General features: G+C 36.9%; 4 protein-coding genes across 10 annotated transcripts; 1 reads left to right on the top strand and 3 right to left on the bottom strand.

Annotated features, from left to right (window-relative positions):
• Nucleotides 1-3117, top strand: LOC111451424 (septin and tuftelin-interacting protein 1 homolog 1-like). 2 transcript variants are annotated; one of them, XM_023091841.1, is made up of 3 exons: nt 1-194; nt 318-2144; nt 2207-3117. In XM_023091841.1, the coding sequence occupies exons 2-3, from the start codon at nt 432-434 to the stop codon at nt 3104-3106; spliced, it is 2613 nt and encodes an 870-aa protein (XP_022947609.1). In that variant the 5' UTR covers nt 1-194; nt 318-431; the 3' UTR covers nt 3107-3117. The 2 variants fall into 2 exon arrangements, with proteins under 2 accessions (XP_022947609.1, XP_022947608.1); XM_023091840.1 differs by having other exon boundaries at nt 1-2144.
• Nucleotides 3118-4643: 1526 nt separating this feature from the next.
• LOC111451427 (RNA polymerase sigma factor sigA-like) lies at nt 4644-8174 on the bottom strand. 6 transcript variants are annotated; one of them, XM_023091847.1, is made up of 11 exons: nt 7967-8174; nt 7753-7853; nt 6875-7596; nt 6272-6470; nt 6093-6185; nt 5783-5911; nt 5596-5649; nt 5437-5514; nt 5288-5350; nt 5048-5160; nt 4644-4960 (listed from the first exon to the last, which is right to left on the bottom strand). In XM_023091847.1, the coding sequence occupies exons 3-11, from the start codon at nt 7561-7563 to the stop codon at nt 4852-4854; spliced, it is 1527 nt and encodes a 508-aa protein (XP_022947615.1). In that variant the 5' UTR covers nt 7564-7596; nt 7753-7853; nt 7967-8174; the 3' UTR covers nt 4644-4851. The 6 variants fall into 6 exon arrangements, with proteins under 6 accessions (XP_022947615.1, XP_022947616.1, XP_022947613.1 ...); XM_023091848.1 differs by having other exon boundaries at nt 7753-7816; XM_023091845.1 differs by lacking the exon at nt 7753-7853 and having other exon boundaries at nt 6875-7752.
• Nucleotides 8175-12183: 4009 nt separating this feature from the next.
• LOC111451858 (benzyl alcohol O-benzoyltransferase-like) lies at nt 12184-13860 on the bottom strand. The gene has a single exon (XM_023092446.1). The coding sequence runs from the start codon at nt 13694-13696 to the stop codon at nt 12332-12334; it is 1365 nt and encodes a 454-aa protein (XP_022948214.1). The 5' UTR covers nt 13697-13860; the 3' UTR covers nt 12184-12331.
• Nucleotides 13861-19015: 5155 nt separating this feature from the next.
• Nucleotides 19016-20532, bottom strand: LOC111451645 (benzyl alcohol O-benzoyltransferase-like). Its single transcript, XM_023092125.1, has 2 exons — nt 20078-20532; nt 19016-19998 (listed from the first exon to the last, which is right to left on the bottom strand). Exons 1-2 carry the CDS (start codon nt 20525-20527, stop codon nt 19063-19065), a joined length of 1386 nt encoding a protein of 461 aa, XP_022947893.1. The 5' UTR covers nt 20528-20532; the 3' UTR covers nt 19016-19062.
• Nucleotides 20533-21609: the final 1077 nt, after the last annotated feature.

The raw sequence follows: 21609 nt of genomic DNA, 5'->3' as shown, positions 1-21609 counted from the left end.
AGACGCAATATTCGATTAAAGTTCAAAGTTTTGAGTCTGGAATTTTGAAAATCTTGATAAATTTTATTTTTCGAAGGCCGATTTGACAAATCCGGCGAATAAGAGCTGGCCACGGCTGAAGGCGGCGGTGCGATACTCCGACGTTCATGAAGGAAGAAGAAATTCCAAGGACAAGAGTCAGGGCAGCTAATGAAGTAGGTTTTCTTCTCATTCAATCATATTCTCAGTCTTCCATTCTAGTCATCCTAGTTTTCTGCTTCTTACTTGATCCTTACTCCACGCTTTTCTTCTTATTATTCTTTTAAATGTTATTCCAGAACCGCCATAATCTGTTTGCTAGATGAAATTAGGAATCTAGGGCTCTTTCAATCTCTTCTTGTTTCCGAAATTAGTGTATAATTTGTGTGTATTTGAGAAGAAGAGAAAGAGTGATGGATGATTATCAGGAGATGGAGAGGTTTGGTATGGAGAATGATTACGATGATGGGCAATGGATTGGCGGCGAGTTTTATTATCGAAAGCGCAAAGAGAAGAGGTCCCAAACGAAAAACGATGTTCTCTATGGTGTCTTTGCGACTGGTTCAGATTCGGACTCTGATGGATTTTCGTCTCGGAAGCGCCGCAAGGACCGCAACTTGTCTAGGAAACCTGACCTCGCCAAGCCTGTCAATTTTGTATCCACTGGCACCGTCATGCCCGATCAGGAGATCGATAAGATTTCCAAGGATGGTGATACTGACAATGCGGATGATGACCGGCCTGGCCTTGGCTTGGGTTCCAGTACTTCTGGTTCTGGTTTGGGGTTTACTTTGGCGAGTTCCGACAGAAATCGTAATGGGGTTAAGGAGAATGGTTCTACTGGTGATGGAGATGAAAATGGTGATGACTTATTTTTGCCCACTGCGTTTGGGAGGAGGATTAAGGAGGGAGCTGAAAGGAGGGAGAGGGAAAGAGTGAAGTCTCAGGTAGAGAAGAAAAGTCGAGCGGTAGCCGGGACGAGAAAAGATTCTAACCTTGGGAATGTTGGAGTGTTTGAGAAGCATACCAAGGGCATCGGCTTGAAGCTACTTGAAAAGATGGGATACAAGGGAGGTGGGCTTGGCAGAAACGAACAAGGGATTGTAGCTCCCATTGAAGCTAAAATGAGGCCTAAGAATATGGGAATGGGTTTTAATGACTTCAAAGAGGCGCCTAAGATACCTGTTTTACAGGAAATAGAGGAGAAAATATTGCCCCAACCAACAACCAAGGCAAAGGAGAGGCTATGGTCGAAGCAAGTAAGGTCTAAGAAGAAGAAGAAAGAAGCATATTTAACAGCTGAGGAATTACTGGCTAGCAAGCAGGACCAGGCATTGGAGGATGTTCAGAAGGTGTTCGATATGCGTGGGCCTCAGGTGCGGGTATTGACAAATTTAGAAAACTTGAATGCTGAGGAGAAAGCTAGAGAAAATGACATCCCTATGCCAGAGCTTCAGCATAATGTGAGGTTGATTGTAGACTTGGCTGAGTTGGATATTCAAAAAATTGATAGGGATCTGAGAAATGAGATGGAAACCGCGCTCGTCTTACAGGAAGAGAAGGAAAAGTTAGAGATCGAGCTGGCTCGTCAGAAGAAGCAGTTGGATAATATGGAAGAAATTATGAACATGATAGAGCGAATTGGAGAAGATAATTCTGCTGGAACATTGACGTTAGATGGACTTGCCAAGTGCTTCAGTGGCTTGCAGAGAAAATTTGGTGATAACTACAAGTTATGTAACTTGTCTTGCATTGCATGTTCACTTGCACTACCTTTGTTCATTAGAGTATTTCAGGGCTGGGATCCCCTACAAAATCCTTCTCATGGGTCAGAAGTGATATCATTGTGGAAGACTCTGCTTCAAGATGAAGATTGTATCGACATCTGGGATGTGACATCGCCTTATACTCTCCTGGTTTCAGAACTTGTCCTACCTGCAGTAAGGATTTCTGGCGTAAATACTTGGCAGGCTAGGGATCCTGAACCAATGCTTCGATTCTTGGAGTATTGGGAAAAATTGCTGCCTCCTTCAGTCCTTCATACCATATTGGACAATGTTGTCATGCCTAAACTGGAAAGTGCAGTTGATTTGTGGGAACCTCAGCACGATTCCGTTCCTATCCACATGTGGGTACATCCATGGCTGCCATTGTTAGGGGGTAAGCTGGAGGGTATGTATCTATCCACATGTGGGTACATCCATGGCTGCCATTGTTAGGGGGTAAGCTGGAGGGTATGTATCAGGTCATACGTACGAAGTTGAGTTTTGTTCTTGGTGCTTGGCACCCAAGTGATGCTTCTGCCTATACTATATTGTCCCCGTGGAAACCTGTATTTGATTCTGCTAGTTGGGAGCAGCTTGTGCTTCGATTTATAGTACCTAAACTACAGCTTGTCTTGCAAGAATTCCAAGTAAATCCCGGAAATCAGAAACTTGATCAGTTTTACTGGGTTACTAGTTGGGCTTCTGCCATACCTATCCACATCATGGTTGATATGATGGAGAAATTCTTCTTCTCCAAGTGGCTACAGGTATTGTATCACTGGTTATGTTCAAATCCAAATTTCGAGGAGGTTACAAAGTGGTACATGGGTTGGAAAGAACTCTTTCCAAAGGAGCTTCTGGCTAATGAAAGTATCCGGTACCAGCTTAGTTGTGGCCTGGATATGATGAATCAAGCTGTTGAAGGGATGGAGGTGGTTCAGCCAGGTTCGAAAGAAAATAATTCTTACCACTGGATTCCTGAGCAACGGCAGTTTGAAGCTCAGCAGAAAGTTGCTTCGCAAGCTAAACAACAAGGTGCAGATGGCTTGGGTAATGCTTCTCATTTGGATGGTATGGGTGGTACACTTGAGATGACTCTGAAAGAAGTGCTTGAGGCCCATGCCCAACAGCATGGTTTGCTCTTTAAGCCTAAACCTGGAAGGATGCACAATGGGCACCAGATATATGGCTTTGGAAATATAAGCATAATAATGGACACTTTAAATCAAAAAGTGTATGCCCAAACTGAAGAATCATGGTCCCTAGTATCCCTTGAACGATTGCTCGACATGCACAATAGTTCTACATCCAGGAGATGGTAGATGCAAGCTTGGCTTACCTTTTGAAGAATTCCCCACGTTGTGAAGCAGCTTTAGTCAATGTTTAGGTTATGTAAACCGCTTGTACAATAGGAGAAACTATAAGGTTAGTATGCCTTTAATCTCTCAGCCATTAGTGAGCTAGTCTTTTTTATCATTAGGTATGATCTGAAAAATCTTTTTCCGTCAATATATACTGATTTTTTTCCCATGTGAATTACTATCTTATCATCAATTAATCCAAATTTCTAGCTTCTCTTGTAAACTTCTATGATGTGTTCTTCTGTCATAGTCTGCTTCTTGAATAGGGATGAATAAATTACTGAAAGGCTATTCTTGATGATTTTTTGATTTCTTATTAGTTTCTTGTTTATGTCTTAATAATTAGACTTGATAAGAATTACATACTTTTTAATAAAATATAGAACACAACGTCTTTGTGATTTTTGTTTTGTTTATATGATCTTGGTGCTATATCATGAAAGATAAACTATCAAACAAGGAGGTTTCTAATGATCTGGAAATGGAAACTGTTTTCCTCTCAAAATTTACTGATTATCATCTTTGTGCTATTACTGATTATAAGTACACTCTTCCTCGAGGATAGCTGCATACCCTGCGGTTTTCTCTTGGAAGGATGTCATCTAACTGTCAGAACTAAAAAAAAAACTAAGAAAGGTTCATATAATATCAAACATTCTGGGATGGGTACTGGCCTGCCAAAGAGACCATGGAGTAAATGTTTCTTACAATTTGTTTCAGTTGCATCTTTGGGCTTTTAGTTAGGTCGTAATTGATGGCAATGAATGGGAGAGTTTCTCTCAAGCACATTAATTTTTTTTTTTTTTTTTTTTTTTTTTTTGGGGAATTACTATAGAATCTTGATATCCATAACCAACACTCGATTCATCTTAAAACTTGTGAACCTAATGCTTTGTTCTTTGGCTGGAGAGGTATAGGAATGAAAGAAGTTACTCTCTGGAACTAGCTAGGCATGGAAACATTTATTATTAGGTGATTTCATTCTGCAATTGGGGTGCGTGCAGATGGCTCATTCTCCACCCCAAGACAGGTTCAATGTCTAGGAATTTTTAGGTTATATCATAAGATTAGGTTCTTAATCTTACTACTTTAGTGGATGATTTAGCATCCTCGAGTGCTTTCCGAAACCAGTGTTCTTTAAGCCTGCTGTGTACGATTAGCCAAGAAAGAAGAGGGCGGGGTATGTGATCGGTGTAGAAAGAAATTCTCATTCAGAAAATGCCTTCTAGGTGGGTTGGTTCCTCTGTCATCGCTAGGGAGTTTTCGGTGAGGAGACCTTAGGATAAGTTGCTAGATTTGTGTCTATTTAGTTATAGATCCTTGAATTTTTAATTTGGTGTCAAATAGGTTCTTAAGGAAGTGGATAATTAGGGATAAACTTGTTATTTAATTTGTTGAAAGTTTTTCTATTTGTTGAGTGGATTCTGCAGGATCACAAAACCATCGATACAAATCGACTTGAGATCGTATTTCATAAAAAATTGAGTCACATTTTGTATGTGGGGCAACTATGTGTTCAACACCAATCAATAATAATTTCCTCAGACAACATATGCAAATCTCATTCTAGAAACTTTCCCTATTATCTGTCACGCTATTTGTGATCAAAATCATAATGGCGAATAACACAGTTTCGTTTTCTTTATATATACAGTAGGCAATGGATGATCTCTACGACGTATGACTTGTAATTATATTTTAACAAATTAATGTTTAAGCAACATGGCTTCCATCTTCCTCATCTTGGCTGCCTTCTTTAGTTTCTCCAACGCCACTAGTCCAACTTGCCTTACCCTTTCTCTGGACAAACCTATGCTGAAAAAATCAGAGCAAATAGAGCTTTTGTGAGCTATAACTTAGAATGACATTGACAATTTTCTCATGTAAGTTCCTTCCACTTACCGTTTGCTTATTTCCTCCCATGTCAGACATTCATTGTCCAAACCGTGATAAAGACGAATGATCTCTCTTTCTCGGTCCTCAAGCGTCATGTTTATGAGTTTGTTAACCTCAATCTGTCAATATTTTTAGCGTATTTGAGTCGACCATTCAATTAGATAAGCTAACAAACTGTTCATTCTTTATTTACTAATGAAAATGATATATTTTTTCATTCTCAGACTTGGTGACCAATCATTTTACCTTCAGACTCCATGTGTCGGTTCCATGCCACGGGTTGTTCTCGAGGCGATTATCTGCAATATACTGCGAAGACAAAACGTTAACAAAATAACTCAAGGAGTGAAAATCATGTGAAGTTTGCAAAAACTGAGTTGTTATTCAAGGCTTACACTATGATGAGTTTCGCCAGGAAGACCATTCAATGAAGGGAATGCTTCTCGGTCGAGTGAGAACACCTTGCTAATTGCCTGAAAGCAATGAGAGGTTAGCTTGATAAGGAAAATGAAAAACAGATATTGGGAAATAGCAGAGTTAGAAATTTGTAATACCTCAGTGGCATTCTTGACTTTCTTTTTGGACATGTTGAGAGATTCTGCAATCCTCTGAGGTAAATAAACAAGCGTTAGCAATCACAAACTTCAACGTAATTTGATATCAACTTGTTTGTTTAATGGTATTCAAGTTTTTTGAGGTATACAATATTGTTCTGTAGTGTTATGCCAGTTATCCACTTACATCAATTGATGGGGTGATTCCTTTCTCTTGCAGTTTAACTTTGGCATTGCGAATCAATCCTAATCTTTCGTGCAAATGAGTTGGCAACCTCAGCGTTCTCGAATTTTCAACTAATGCTCTTGAAACACCCTAGGCATGGATGAAGACATTGAAATTCTGTCAGCGCTTGCTGTAACGCTATATACGCTCGACATGTTCAGGTACTTGCATTAAATACTTTGAACTCAAATATCCAGTTTTCTTTTCAATAGGCTTATGCTTTGGCTAGTAACAGGGTATCAATTTGTTTTCGAAGTGTTTATATTCTCACCTGGCGTATCCACCAATAAACATAGGTTGAGATTTTGAATCCCTTTGAGGAATCAAACTTTTCGATTCCTCGGAGAAGTCCGATCAAGCCACCCTACATTAAACATAAACAAACTCTTCATATTAGGGGAAGCTAATAGGGTTAGAGTTAGCTCTATGGGACTGTCATAAGCTCCTCACCTGAACTAAGTCGGCCATTTCAGCCCCCATGTTATCATATCTTTGTGCAATTGACATTACTAAACGAACATTGCTCATCGCTAGCTTCTCTCTTGCCAATGAACATTCCATTACTCTCGACCGTAATTCGGCACAAGAAATCTCAAGTGAAATTGCCAGTTGTTCTTCAGAGGGCTCACATCTTAGTCTTTCCTTCAGTCTGGGAGTCATTACAGATGTTAGGGAGAGCAAAGTACACTATGAACATAATATCATTATTGTAACAATACTAGCCCACCGCTAGCAGATATTATCCTCTTTAGGATTTCCCTTTCGGGCTTCCCTCAAGGTTTTTAAAATGCGTTTGCTAGGAAAAGGTTTCCACACCCTTATAAATGGTGTTTCGTTCTCCTCCCTAACCGATGTGGAATCTAACAATTCCGATGTGGGATCTGAGAGTTACTGAGCTAGTCGTTTTGGCAATAGTGTAATGGAATTCCATATACTTAATAGTTTCCTTTCTCGCATCTGTCAAGTTATTATGATTAAAAGGAAAGACTAACATGGAAAGAAAGGGGCAAGCAGTAATCTATGTGAATCTGAACAAGAAGAGCATGAGGTAACCTGGTTTTATGCTCCTCCAATGCAAGACCGACTTTTATCTTCTTCGAAAGGCGTACAACTTCCGAATGGGGAAGTATTTCTTCACTTACTAAACCTTTCACATAGCCCCTCAATCGATTTTGGAGTAGCTCAGGACTGATACTAGGTTTTTGCTGTTTACTGATTTTTGGTTGAGCCATAAAAACATGTTTGCTCTGTATCTTCCTCTTAGAATTCATCCTCCTTTGCCGTGCAGACACACCGGAACAAGTGACAGGTACTTTCTTCTCTGTTTTTCCTCTAGGCACATCGGTCGACACAGTTTGCTCGAAAGATAGATTCCATTGCTTCTCTAGCATGGACTTTTGCAGCAAAAGAAGAGCCTCCACAGTACATTTAAGATCAGTTTCTTCATCTTCCCAAATGGTGGTGTTATTAAGCCATGGCTCTGCAGTTGGAGAAGAGGGAGTATCTACATGTTCCTTCACAGCTTTGATGCACTGCACGTGCCGATTCGACGGTGGATAGCTCGGAGAAAAGTCAGCCGAATGTTTCGCTATTACCACACTCTTCGTAGTGGAAACTTGGTTCTGTCCCAACCTATGATCATTGAGATATAAAACCTTTTCTGTGAAATCAGAATAATAGGATGAAGAATTCAACAGCCGCTTCGCTGCACCAAGCCCAATTATTGCAGCTGTTGCCATCATATGGCTTCTCTTCTTCCTCTTGTGCACAAAACTCTTATCATCACACGCCCAACACAACCAATTACACCAAATCAAACTTCAATTCTATTTGAATGGATCAATGACTTCCAATACCTCAAAATTCCTCCCCCTGAATCAAAAACAGCCCCAAATCCATCAAACAAAGTAGAAAGGATATGAAATTCCCACCTGAAATCCACTCAACAAGAACAGAACAAAATCACTCGATATAAACGAGCTTCGGATTGAATTCCTAGATGATTTTCGAACCCAAAGCTCAGTTACTAGGCCTGAAGGATTGAAAGAAACATAGAAACAGAGAAAATGGCAGAACCCAGAAACAGAAAACGGGAAAAGTTGCAGAAACCAACGACAAATCAGTGAATGAGCTCGAGAAAAGTACCTGAAATGGAGAAAATGGAGGAAGACAATTCAGTCTTCGCCCAGCAACTCTATAGAAGAAAGAGGAAGAGGGTCGATGAATCCAAAGCAAAATGGCAGAGAATGGCCTGTGCTGTTGTTGGGTTGATGAATATCGAAGATTTTTTTTTTTTTTTTTTGGGAATTTCTGCAAACTTCTGGTGGGTCTAATTCCAAATTTAATGGAAAGAAATAAGAGAGAAAAAAAAAAAAAAGGGAATGGAAGAAATGTTGGAAAAATGGAAAGATAATGGGAAAAAAATTGAGAGGAAAATGTTTGAGCTTTGGAGATATGGGAAGCTGAGATGCTATTGGTTGGATTAGATATTGGGTCCAGCTGAGATGCAAACTTTTGGGAATCTATATATATATATATATCTATTTATTATTATTTTGTAGAAAACAATATGATTTGGTGAAGTTTGTTCAACCACACAGCTTGCTAGACCATGAGCCACATGTAGACATCTCCCTTTTTCCTTTTATATTGAAATTATGTATTGTTTCTTTTTTAAGTTTAAATTTCTTATAATTAAAAAAAAAATTAATATCGTCCTTAATCTCTTGTAATTTTAAGTTTTACGTTCGATGTTTTAAAGTAAATTGTTACGGTACTTTAAAATTTGTAACAATTTAATTTATATCGCAAAAAGTTACATAAAAACTAAATGTTAATTTTTATTATTTAATGATTTAAACTTTCTAGCTTTTAAATGTTAGTTTTTATTATTAAATGATTTAACCTTTTAAAATTGATCAAGCTAAAGATAGCTAAGAAATTTGAATAATAATTTAAAATTTTGAATTATGATGACGAAATTGTTACCTATTAAAATTGAGACTTAAATTGTTACAAAAAAAAAAAAAACAAAGTTGATATAAAATTATATTAAAAATAATTTAAAATTTTACAAGATAAAGTTAGATGCTTCATCTTAGTAATATAATTGGATTGATTCGTTAAATAAATAAAAAGAAGATCCCATTCGATTCATTTATGTAGAAACATGCAAGTAAAAGATATAAGGTATATGATATATCATAAGGTCGTTACATGATATATAATGATTTTGAGTAGACTATAAACTCTTATATTTGAGACGGTGTGTTTTGATTTTATAATAGTGAAAACGATGGAAATGAATACTTCATTTATTAAATATTCTATACACGAATGAATAAAGAAACTCGAACATAATATCACGAAATAGGTTTTCAAATTTTCTATAAAGTTTACTTTTGGACTACAATAAGGAACGGATAAATAAGCCCAAATTAATGTCTTTCCTAAACCACTAATAAGTTTAGATTTTTTATTGGTAGTTCATCGCTTTTAAGTTTAGTTAAATTAGGAGTTCAATAGACCAGATATGATACGCCTACGAGATATGTCTTCGAGTAGAGACGAGGAAGGTTTCTTCGTCTCATCCTAACCACCTATTTCAATTTTCATCCCACAAAAATTCTTCATTTATTTCTAAGGAGATCAGAGTGATTTTTTTTTTTGAAATTTCCGTATTATTCGTTGTTTTGATTATTTTATTTTTAAATTTATTTCCAACCATTTTTTTTTATAAAAATACATAAGGGATCTTTCTCAAAATAACTATTCAAAACAAAACATTATAAAGTATGAGAATAAAAATTATAATATTTCACCAGCAAAATTATGATTATAACATTCAACACCATAATTTCAGTAAGGATTTAGGGCAAAGACAGAGAATTGAACGGAGCATGTGATCTTTGTCCCCATCCCCATTCAATGAACCGAGAGAAACTTCCAATTTCCTCCTTCATTCTTCGTATGAATGTCCTACCATATTTCATATTTCCTTGTAGTGACTTAATTGTGGTCAGAAAGTTACGGACTCAATTGTGGTCTAAAAGTTGTTCACTGGATTCTAACGGCGCTGATCTATATATCTCAATTTTTTGGGAGGAGGAGGGGGAAGAAGGTGCATACGAATGAATTAGAGCAACATCTGAATGAGAGCGATCCTGAAGATAGGATGACTAAGAAATGTTTAAAAGAATTAAAAGTTACTATCTATAACAACAACGTGCACCTTCCTTTTCGATAGCTCAACCATAAGAACTCTACAGTTAAGTGTGTTTTGCTTGGAACAATTCTATAGGTGACGTGTTGGAAATTGTTGGTCTAAGAGGACATTCTCAACTAAAAATGCTTATTTAATGCCCTACTCATGCATAAAATATGAAAGCATACCGGATCGTCTTAGCGATCACTAAAAGTACTACTCAAAAGATGTCCAATTGATTACTTACATGGATGACATGTGCTTTTCTAAGCTCGTTTTTCACTTGCTAACCGCTCCTAAACTTAAAAAATTTCTCTAGTGAGACCTAATTCAAGTTTGATTAAGGTTAGTATGAAAACTAGAGCGAAAAATAGTTGAACAGGGGTGGAACTGGAAAAAAAGAAACTCACGTGCCTACACACAACTAGTAGGCTCTTTACTCACAATTTCACACCCGCATCAAGTGGCTCGTGCATTACTTCTTGAATCCTCGCATACCCAGTGCCAACATATTTTCTTTTTCGAGCGACCAACGAGCAATCGACACATATCTTCCTCTTAACCGAAGTGCCAGAATCACCAAAATTCCATAAATTTTAGTTTTTTCAGTACATGATTCGATTCAACTTGGTTCATTCATCAATTTTATACATCTCTCTTTCCCATCAATTTTATACCTTTCTCTCTCTCCTTTCTTTCCTTTTTATTATCTTTTCTATTCCTTCCCCAATTAATTCTGTATCAGTGAAATTACAACCTCGAAGTAGTTGAAATGACCAAATTACCCTTTCAAGGTTGACTTTGACTATTCTTTCTATTTTTGTATAATATTTTTCTTTTTGGTCGTATCCCAAAACTTAATCTAAGACCTTCAATCAAATTCCACAAATTTAAAGTTAAAAAAAAAAAAAAAAAAAGACAAAAAAATATTGTATCGATCAAGCTCGAGTTAAATTAGTTATATTTTTTTAATTGGTAATGAGATGTTTCCTTTTAATTTCGGTTGGTCTGCCAAATTTCTGAATCCACACTTATGCAAACTTCATAATGAGTGATTTAATCAACAACTTGGTGAGAATTGGAGTAAATTGTGAAGAAATGGGTACGAAACTTCTAATATTGTTATCATGCGAATACTGAAGAGTTAGTAAGACATTGACTTTGGGTACTAATAATAGCCTAGACATTGACTTTAGGCAGGAAAAGTCTTTTATGCTCGGTCTCTTTTCTATTTCAATCTCTATCTCTGTGAAATTTTGCATTTATTTCGACGAGGATCGAAGAAGAATTACTGGTAAATTCTCACCAGAATAGGTTGAAATTTTTTTCCTATCTTTTATATATTATTTTTTTAAAAATAATTTATAGATCATAATAAATTCAATAATATTTCGGAAGTAACTTTTAAAAATTTAAATTTTGATATAAGATATTCATTTATTCATTTGTTAAGCAGTGTAAATGTCTAATAAACTAGTTTTGATCTTCGGTTTATACTTAAAGTGAGTGAGGTTGAACTCAGAGGGGATTTTGGTAGAGTAGAGGATGGAGATGGGGAAGAGGGATATAATCTTTGTCCCCTCCCTGTTTACCTAATTTGGAGAAATTTCTATCCGCTCCATTCCCATTTCATGTTTAAACGAGGATTTTCCACTCCATTCAAGATGGGTTCCCTAGAAATCTCGATCTCGAGAGTTAAATAGACATTTCTAATTTTAATCATTAACAGAAATTTTATTAACCATGTTTCTGATTTCTCTCCACCTACGGTTCATATTCGAGCTCAAATTGAGCTAGTTAATGTCTTCCAAAGAGTATCGGAATTCGAAATTTGTTAAATAAGCATAATAGCCCGTCTTAGCCATTGATTCTGAAGGAGTGAGTTTGATGTTAAGAAAAACTAAAGGGGTGTAGTTGGTATGTTACTGGGTCAGTAGAGGAACATGTAGATACATGAGGTAGGTCTAGAACGTCTTGCGACCGTTCGATTCCCAAGGTTGCCTTTCAATCTAAACAAGATTTTCCTAGCAAGAAACTTCTATTTCGTTTTGAATAGCCCGAATTAGATAAAAAAGCTAAGTAGCTAATGTCTACTTCGATATACTCGTTCTTCCCGAATATATTTACTAATAATGTTTAAACTAAAAAAAAAAATAGCTACCAAATGAGGAATTGTCCACTAAGCTCAAAATTAACCCAAAAATTCATAAATCACAAACCTTAAATTACAAACCTTATTTTGTTCTTATTTTTATTTAGCTAACATTTGATTTTTTCTGGTTTCTTGCTCTCACAAGTTTCCCTAATCACAGAGCAGATGGAATGAAGAAGCCATCAATGGGCTGTTTCCCCTTCAACAAGCCATCAAGTTCTTCCACGAATCTTTCCATGGCCGGAGCAGGCAAGCACAAAGGCACCAAAACCCCCTTCTCTCCCATCTTGTTCTTGAACGGTATATAAAAGCTAGCCACGCCCGGGATCGCTCCGACACCGCCCTTCGCCGGTCCACCATACGCAGCCTTACCCCACCCAAAGTCCACATCTCCGAAGCCAGCCCTCGTCACATCCGACACAAGGTATGATCTCACAACGGTGAAATGAGGCCGCCCTTTGGTCACCATAAGATCTGCCACCGACTTCATGTACTCCTCCGTCACGTCGGCTTTCGCCTTTCGAACCAATTCCAAGGCATATCCAACCGGGTTTTGGCAAAGCTTACCCGCTGTGGTGAGTGCCACTGGGAAAGCAAATGCATTGCCGTAATACCCTAATGGTAATGGAGGGTTGAACTTGGAGCGGGAGTTGACTATGCATAGTACTCGCACTTCCTCTTGTGGCTCTGGCTGAAGGGATATGGTGCGGAAGCGCCAGAGACAAGCTGTGAGGATCTCAAATGAGGAGCACTGCTGGAGGTGACTCGGTAACGTCTTGCGAATGGTGGCGATCTCCGTTGGGCCGAAGAAGAACGAGCGATGAGCCATGTCGTCGAGCGGTATGATGGTGCCTTTCGTGTCGGCCACTTCATCGTACTCACGATGACAACATGTCACCTCTGGTGGGTCTCGTGCATTTAAAAGAGCTCTTTTCCACACTGGACGAATCGAAGGACTGTTCGCACCACGCGCCATCTCGCCAACCGCCATCATGAATTGGACGAGACCAGATGCATCGCTCATAGTATGATTCAAACGAAGAGCAAAGATAAAACCGCCACACTTGAGTCGGGTCACCTGGATGAGTAATAATGGACAATTGAGAACTCCATTAGAATTCGAAACATCGTAAAGAAGCTCTTCCAAACACGGGAACGGTGGTTGAAGTGCATCACCGAACTGTTCTAAAGTAACATCAGCATCTGCTTCAATAAACAAAACACCTTCTCCCGTACATTCCACAAACAACTTCCGCCCAGGCCCTTCTCTCAACCTACCCGCAAAAGGGTAGTAAAAGACCAACGTCTTCGCAATTGCCTCCCTTATCACGTTCGCCGGGTCCCGCCCCTCCATGCGCGGATCACGGCGATAAAACTGTATCACTGGAATCTGAAATCGAAGACCCTCCTGGTCATCGATATCAGAAAGTTGCTTAAACTCATGAGGGGTAGGCTTAGCCGGAGCTACCAGTTGTGGCTGGCACCTCCGTACCTGGAATGAAAGAGCGGGCGTTGCCATACAGAAAGGAGAGGAGGGAAGCAGCTTTATCGAGTTGACGAGAGAATAGAGAGATATGAGCGGAATTGGGTGCGAGTGAAGGTAAGAGAGGGAAGGTGAGGAATTTATAGGGAGAGATGGGTGAAAGTTTCCATGGGAAAAGAAATTGAAAGTCCATGAAAGAATGCAGTGGTAGTTTCTTGTTCATTTCAGGGAAGAACCAACGGTTTAATTCTTAGGTATAACGAGAAATTTCATACGTGTTTCTTTTGTAATTTACGCAAACTTTCTTCACAACTACACTATTCAATCAATGATTTTAAATGAATTAAATTAACAAAAACAAAAATACTGAAAATAATAGTTTTAAATAAAAATACTAATTATTTTCGACTATTAGTACTTTTAAACGCGGATAACAGTTTCCCACCAAAACATATGTATTTAAAAATAAATATGTACACATAGTAAGGTTATTTTTTTCTTTTTTTTTTTTAACTTAAAAGTATTTTTTTTAATAAAATATTAATATTTTTCATCTAAAATTAAAAATTTTAAAATATATTTTAGACAAAATAGAAAGTTTTAAGAGTTTTTTTTATTTATTATTAATATGGCTTTAAAAAATTTAAATTATTTTCCTTGTAATCTTAATTTAGAATCTTTTCGTTATAATTTTGATATTAGTTCAATAAAAAAATTATGACTATGGTGTATAATTTATTTCAATTTAAATTTAGACCTTACAAATTTAAAAGATTTTGAATTTGATTTAAAGAAATTTAATATTCTCAATAAGAAACTATAATATTTATATATTAATAATATATTTTAGGTGGTAAAAATTGGCAAATTTTAAATAATGTGTTAGGTCAATTGGTCGACCCAAAACGTCCAAATAGTAAGGCCCAAATACAATCAGGCTCAAGCCCACATGTAAAGTAGCCATCCAATTAGGGGAAGAAAATCACCATTCAAATGGTGGATCAACTAACATCAGCGTCAGCTTCAATAAATAACACACCTTCGCCTGTCCCGACCCTTCCCACAATCTTACTACAGAGCGGCTGCATTCCTTATCACATCCACTGATCTCTTCCTTTCGTGCTTGGATTATGTGGATAGAAAAATATTGATGGAATTTGAAATCTAAAACCTTCTTGATCATCGATATCTGAAAGTTGTTTAAACTCATAGGATGTAGGTTTTGCTGGAGCAATCAATTCTGGTTGGCATATTCGCACCTCGAACACAAAAAGTTCTTAAACATAGTCATTAGAAAGAAACAAGTGAGTAAGAACCGTTGTTTGACAATATTAACGTTGAGGTACTTGGAGTGTTAGGAGGGAAGTTGGTATTAAAATTATAACATAATGTAATTTGATTTTGGGTGATGCACAAATTCGAACCAAAGAAGTGTACCTGATCTCCATGTGATTTGGATTTGTTATTTGAGTGAAAGAGGTGGTTTGCAAAATAAAGAAAACGACATATAGGTGTAATGCTTGCTGCACATATTCTGATGCTTCTCCCAATGTTTCTTGGGTTATGGACAAGCGGAGTGTCATGGTCATGTTTGTCTAAGACGTATTGTCTATGGCCACATGTTGGACGTTTTGGTTATGCTTGTTCAAAACGTGTTATCTATGTCTACATGTTCGTTCCAAACTCATTTTACATGCTTGGGTGTATGAATATTCACCAAAATCATGTTTACATCCATCATGACTAAAATGTCCCAAAATATACTATATAGAGATATGACTAGTTATCACTTCTTTTTACCCAAGTTATATGTCATCAAAGCTGTTATTGCCTAATCGTTTTTAGCTTATAACATTACTTTGTTTTAAATTATTTTCAACGTATTTCCTTTGTCACATCTTTTAAAATATTTCTCTCAAACGTGGCTCGAGACTCATATGCTGGCGCTGTCCGCAAAGTTCGAATTGCTCAGAGCTAACTTATTCGCTGGGTAAGAACAAGTGTCACACAATTGCAATCTGGCTATCGTAGTGATACGAAGTACACGCCCATATAAGCTCTCTCAAAATTAAGGTGGTCTTTCGGTATTTTGACCTAATAGCATCTTGACTTGGGTCAAATACTTGAGCTCATAAACGAGTTTTTGTTTGACTCTTAATTATCCTATAACGCTTTGGGTTTGATCCTATTATCCAAAATCAACTATATAAAATTTAAATCGAAAAATAGTGTATTAAATTGTTTAAAATAAAAATGTACATGTGTATAAACTAGAAGAAAAAAAATGAAATAACATATAGTAAGAAAATAATTGAATCATTTGCAACCACAAATTTATGGTGAAGAAAGAAAGTGAAAAAACTGAGTGATCACATGCAAGTTGACATGATGGGACATGAATTTAATTACAGCTCAGAAGAAAGAGTGTACAAAATAATGTTCTTTCGGAATTATGTCCAAAATTGGTGTGCAACATTGTTTAAATAATTAAAACGTGGAGAAAATGTGAGTTCAATAATAGTGAGAAAATGTGCAACATTGTTTAAATAATTAAAATGTGAGTTCATAATTGGTGTGCATCAGTGACGTCACCCATGCATATATAATTCATTATGCGGAAGCTCATCATAAATAACTTTGAAAACAAAACAAACCCATGCATATATAATTCATTATGCGGAAGCTTATCATAAATAACCTTGTAAACAAAACAAAGTCTTTCATAAATATTCATAAATCCAAAACAACCTATCTCCAAAAAAAAAAAATAAATAAACTTTCAATATCTGAACTAAAAAAATGAATTTAAATAAAACAATACTCAATGGTATAACTTAAAATAGTCCAATAAAGATAAACTCCTAAAAATATTCCATCTCCAACTTCCATGGTGTTCTCAGCTTCGCCGTCAACCGTACATTGGCGCTTTGCCTTTACCTGAAAAATGTAGGTAGCACGTGGCTTGAGTATTTTATGAAATACTCAAGTAAGTCACCTCACTGTTGGGCTTAGGAATGCAAACACATGCAACATATGAGCGGGACCTAACTTTTCATAAACTTTTCATAGCCATGGGCACTTTTCTATTCCGGGTAGGGTTGGGTATGTGGTACTCCTTCACACACGGCCCATGTACACGTACATGGACCCACCAGGCAGGCTCGTATACAAACCCCCTAGGCCTGACTTGGTCGGGCACGCGTGTTACACGTTGCCGGACACCACAGAACAGAAAAGGGCCCGCATGATATCATGGCGAACATAAATATCATAATTCATTCTTTCGTATCATAAAGGGGAAGAATCCCGATGCACGTGACATACATATATGCATGAGGTCCCTTTACATATCTAACATGACATTAGATAAGCAGTGTTAACATCGCATATACATTTCTTACATTACATGACATATTATTTAATTTTAATATGAAAGTACATTCCAGTTGCACAAACATCTCATAACATGACTCGATACTTCTACGTGTATCTATGGCATCGATCAACATATTTATGACATATAATACTAACATCTCATTCATAACTTTACATAACTTTACATAAATACGTCCTATGATAACCACATAAAAACTTAGGAACCTTTCATAACATACCCTAGCTAAACCTTATGCTATTTATCAAAATAAACCCCCGACCTAATCTGTCTTTAACGTTTAGGAACCATACTAACCTCGGATAGTAAAACTAAGGGCAGAAACGGCTTCGAAAGGGCTAAAAACCTTGGAATCAATATATTATAGTGATACCTTGCCGCTGAGCCTAGTTGCCGAGCCAGCCAACTAAGCCGCCAAGTCGAGTTGCGGGAATTGATGGAACCGAGCCGATTTCGTACACGTGCGAGCCGACCCACACTGTGTACGCGTACGAAGTTGTCGGAGCTGCTGGGTGTGCGTCTGCAACTCGACCCTATTCCAAAAACCTTGCCTTCCTTACCCGATTCTTCCTCCGAAGAGCAACCCCAAGGTTCTCGAGGAAAGTTTGGAGAGAAAATAGTTTTCAAGGGATGTAAATGGTTGGGCATAGGAATATAAAACTAATCTCGAGATATTTCTCAATAACGCATCCTAAGGTTTTAGGATAAGGAAATTTGGACAAATAAAAATATTTCTATGAGGCAAAATAAGAATCTCTCATGAAATCCCTCCATCTATGGGGAGATCACATTTAATTATTTATTCTATTTTTATTTGATTTTATTTTTATTCCAGAAACCTAATTTTTACCATTTCCAATAACTTCTTGGTTTAAAATTTTACTTTTTCGGGCGAGAATAAATGCATAACATAATACGTCCAAATAAAAATAAAATCTTAACAGCAAAAATGAAAAATCTGTTACAATTTTAGAGATAAAAATGTTTAGATATTTTAAAAATAAAAATGTTTTGATGTTCCGGTAACTCAAAATTTTAGGTGCATTTAGCCAATTAATTACTATTTTCATTAGTCCATCTTAGTCCTTATGCGATTTATGTAAGAAGAGCAGAAGTGCCCAAATCAATCTCCAGTTCTATGGTCATCTAACATATATGGATTAGATCTCTCTCAATCAATGTGACTCCATATTAATGTCTACTACTAAAGGCTAGTTGCGGGATTACAATTTTATGTTGTTTTATTATTTCTTAATTATTTTATTATTGAGTTACTCCCCATTTATGATGATGAATATGGACACGCACATTATTATAATGATGATGATCATCATGCCTTACATGATATTTGAGGATTTGTTGACTGTCGAACGTCTGGTTACGGACAACTAGCCTGACTATAATGGGTCTAGGGGGTGCGAACCGCCTGAAAACTCAAGCTCGCACATGTTGGTTGTGTGTAAGAAAGTACTACACATCTAATTTATCTACATTAGATGCCACATCTATAATGGTTTTAAGGTTCTTAAGTTGCATGTGTTTGCATTCCATGACCCCAATAGTTGAGTTCGTTATTAACTATTTCTTAAAATACTAAGTCATATGGTACTTTTATTTCAAGCAGAGGCAAGACACCCGTGTACACGACTGCATCATAAGTCAAGACCATAACACATGCATATGACAATGGTATTTTTTTTTCTTAGACTTTATGTTAATATAGTGTTTTTACCTTTCGTATTTTATTTGATTTATTTAATATTTCGATTGGTTCTTTACCAAACTTTTTGAAACATTTAAATCCATGAAAATATTTTAGGATGATATTTTTTAATGTTTAACGGAAATCTAGGAACATTACAACATCAAAGTAGATAACAGTTCAATATTACCAAATTATAGATTACCTGCTTGAAAGTAATATAACACAAATTATAGATTACATGCTTGAAAGTAACATAACATATTACGAAATTTTTATGTTTGTTTCTCGAAAGTGTTTTTTCGATTACAAAGCAGATGAAACGAACTTACACTTAGAGTTTTTGGCTTCATTTGTTGATATCGTCTTAAACAAATCCTCAAGTTCTAACACAAATCTTTCCATAGCTGGAGCAGGCAAGGATAAAGGCACCACAATTCCCTCTTCCCCTTTGTTGTTCTTGAAACGCATACAAAAGCTTGTCAAACCAGGGACTGTTGCAGCCCCTGCCATGGCAGGTCCTCCAAAAATGGCGTTTCCCCATCCAAAATCAACCTCACCCACCATAGCTTTCCTCACATCCGACACCGCCAACGATCTCACCGCAGTTAAGTTCGGTCGTCCTTTGATTACCATAAGATCTGCCACCGACTTCATGTACTCCTCCGTTACCTCATTCTTAGCCTTCCTAACCAATTCTACCGCATAGCTTAATGAGTTCATGCAAAGCTCACTTGCAGTGGTGAGCGCTGCAGGGCAAGCAATTGCATTGCCATAATATCCTAAGGGTAAAGATTTTGACTTGGCGCGTAAATTCACAACGCAAAGCAAGCGCATTTCTTCATTTGGGTCGGGTTGAAGGGCTATTGTACGAGTGCGCCAAAGGCAAGCCGTGATGAGGTCGAAGGAAGAGCAATAGTGGAGATGAGTGGGTAAGGTTTTGCGGATGGCAGAGATATCACTGGGACGAAAGATGACCGAGCGATGAGCCATGTCCTTGAGAGGGACGACGATGCCTTTGGTATCAACAACTTGGTCGTATTCATAGTGGTTATAAGTGATTGTGGGAGGGTCCCTTGCATTTAAGAGGTCTCTTTGCCACACAGGAAGAATAGATGGTGCTATAGCACCGCGAGCTATTTCAGTTATGGCATTCAGGAATTGAAACATACCAAAAGCATCAGCCATCGTATGATTTAAGCGAATGGCAAGGATGAAACCGCCACATTTAAGTCGTGTCACCTACATTGACCAGTCGTGCCACCTCCATGAATATTCAAATAATTTTTCAAAGTAAAAGAACACATGAACCTATACATACTTGAAAGAGACACAGTGGACAGTCAATGATCCCATCTGAATTTGGAACGTTGTACAAAACATCCTCCAAACATGCAAATGGAGGGTAAATTGCATCGCCGAACTGTTCCAAAGTAGCATCTGCATCTGCTTCAATAAATAAGAGACCTTCGCCTGTACATTCAACAAATAGCTTCCGTCCCGGCCCTTCCCTCAATCTGCCTGCAAAAGGGTAGTAAAATACCAACGTTTCTGCAAGTGCCTTTCGGATCACATCCACGGGATCTCTTCCATCCGCGCCTGGATTATGTGGATAGAAAAATATTATTGGAACTTGAAATCTGAAGCCTTGTTGATCATCGATATCTGAAAGTTGTTTAAACACATATGGTGTCGGTTTTGCTGGAGCAACCAATTCCGGTTGACATCTTCGTACCTGGAACACAAAATCATTCTTAGACGACATAGCCATTAGAAAGAAACGAGTGAATAAGAACTCTTGTTTGAGAGCGTTAATATTTTGAGCTGTGGGAGGGAAATTGTTGTATTTATAGCAAAAGGACGTATGATTAAAAAGTAGGTGTCCTTTCATGGTTCAAGGCGGTTAGTTGTTTCCAAATTGAAAGTCTCTTCAAATATGTTCACGTGTAAAATAAAAAACATTTTTTAAATCTGATTTTTATGTTTTTTTTTTAAAATTATTATTTAAGTTCTACCTATAGCATTTATAAATATTGATATATAAGAATATTAGCTTCTCAACTACTATTATATTTATTTGTTAAAATTATTGTGGGGACACAAGTCGATGTCCCAATCAAGGGTGCGTGGCCTAAGGTGCAAATACTTGTTCCCAATAAAAAAAACAACTAAGCAGTTCATGTTGAATACAATTATGTGTGAGAAACACTCACACACTTTATTAAGATAGAATCGAGATTTTCAAAAAAGTCTGTAGATGTATTGATTGAAATTTTTTGGGAGGATGAATTTAGGGTGGAGGGTATTATTTATACTGTATTCAATCTATTCCTAAAATTCTGTATTCAATCTATTCCTAAAATTTCTCAATCTTTTTGATAGAGTATATAAATCATTTTCCTAAATTTAAATCATTTTTTTTAAATAAATATAATTAAATCATTTTTTTAAATTTATTTATAAAATCTTAAATCATAAATATAATTAGTGATAAATGGTTAAATGGTCGGTGTATACCATAGTTGCATGGGTTTAACCCTACTCAGGTAGTGATGACATTATAATAGTTAAATGGTCCCTCCCCATCTCTCTTCCTAAAATCGTGATTTTTCAATAATTTGCATGATTTTGGATGATCAAGCTATCCGATCAAAATCATCTTAAGTTGAAGTTGAAGCTAGCTTGAACTCGTGTGTCTTCTAGAACGAGAGGTTTTTAAGGTTATTGAATACCATTAGTCAGCCTTGTGGTAGTTCTTTGGGGGTGATAATAGAAAACTTGACAAATAAGTCATCCTTTAAAAAAACTCTATTCTTGGACGAGCACTATGACTTTTTTTTTTTTTTTTTTTTT

The sequence above is a fragment of the Cucurbita moschata genome, unplaced genomic scaffold, assembly GCF_002738365.1.
Source record: "Cucurbita moschata cultivar Rifu unplaced genomic scaffold, Cmos_1.0 Cmo_Scf00013, whole genome shotgun sequence".
Classification (NCBI taxonomy): Eukaryota; Viridiplantae; Streptophyta; class Magnoliopsida; order Cucurbitales; family Cucurbitaceae; genus Cucurbita; species Cucurbita moschata.
The sequence above is the reverse complement of the archived record's forward strand: the minus strand, read 5'-3'. Positions and strand labels throughout refer to the sequence as shown.

What these genes read in the sequence shown, in the direction of transcription:
- LOC111451424 (XM_023091841.1), top strand. Translation starts at nt 432, where the DNA reads ATGGATGATTATCAGGAGATGGAGAGGTTTGGTATGGAGAATGATTAC. An exon ending in ACGATTCCGTTCCTATCCAC is followed by an intron (nt 2,145 to 2,206) that starts ATGTGGGTACAT and finishes GTATCTATCCAC; the next exon opens with ATGTGGGTACATCCATGGCT.
- LOC111451427 (XM_023091847.1), bottom strand. Translation starts at nt 7,563, where the DNA reads ATGATGGCAACAGCTGCAATAATTGGGCTTGGTGCAGCGAAGCGGCTG. An exon ending in TTTATTGGTGGATACGCCAG is followed by an intron (nt 5,912 to 6,092) that starts GTGAGAATATAA and finishes ATCCATGCCTAG; the next exon opens with GGTGTTTCAAGAGCATTAGT. An exon ending in GAATCACCCCATCAATTGAT is followed by an intron (nt 5,650 to 5,782) that starts GTAAGTGGATAA and finishes TATTTACCTCAG; the next exon opens with AGGATTGCAGAATCTCTCAA.
- LOC111451858 (XM_023092446.1), bottom strand. Translation starts at nt 13,696, where the DNA reads ATGGCAACGCCCGCTCTTTCATTCCAGGTACGGAGGTGCCAGCCACAA.
- LOC111451645 (XM_023092125.1), bottom strand. Translation starts at nt 20,527, where the DNA reads ATGGCTATGTCGTCTAAGAATGATTTTGTGTTCCAGGTACGAAGATGT. An exon ending in GTCCACTGTGTCTCTTTCAA is followed by an intron (nt 19,999 to 20,077) that starts GTATGTATAGGT and finishes TGGTCAATGTAG; the next exon opens with GTGACACGACTTAAATGTGG.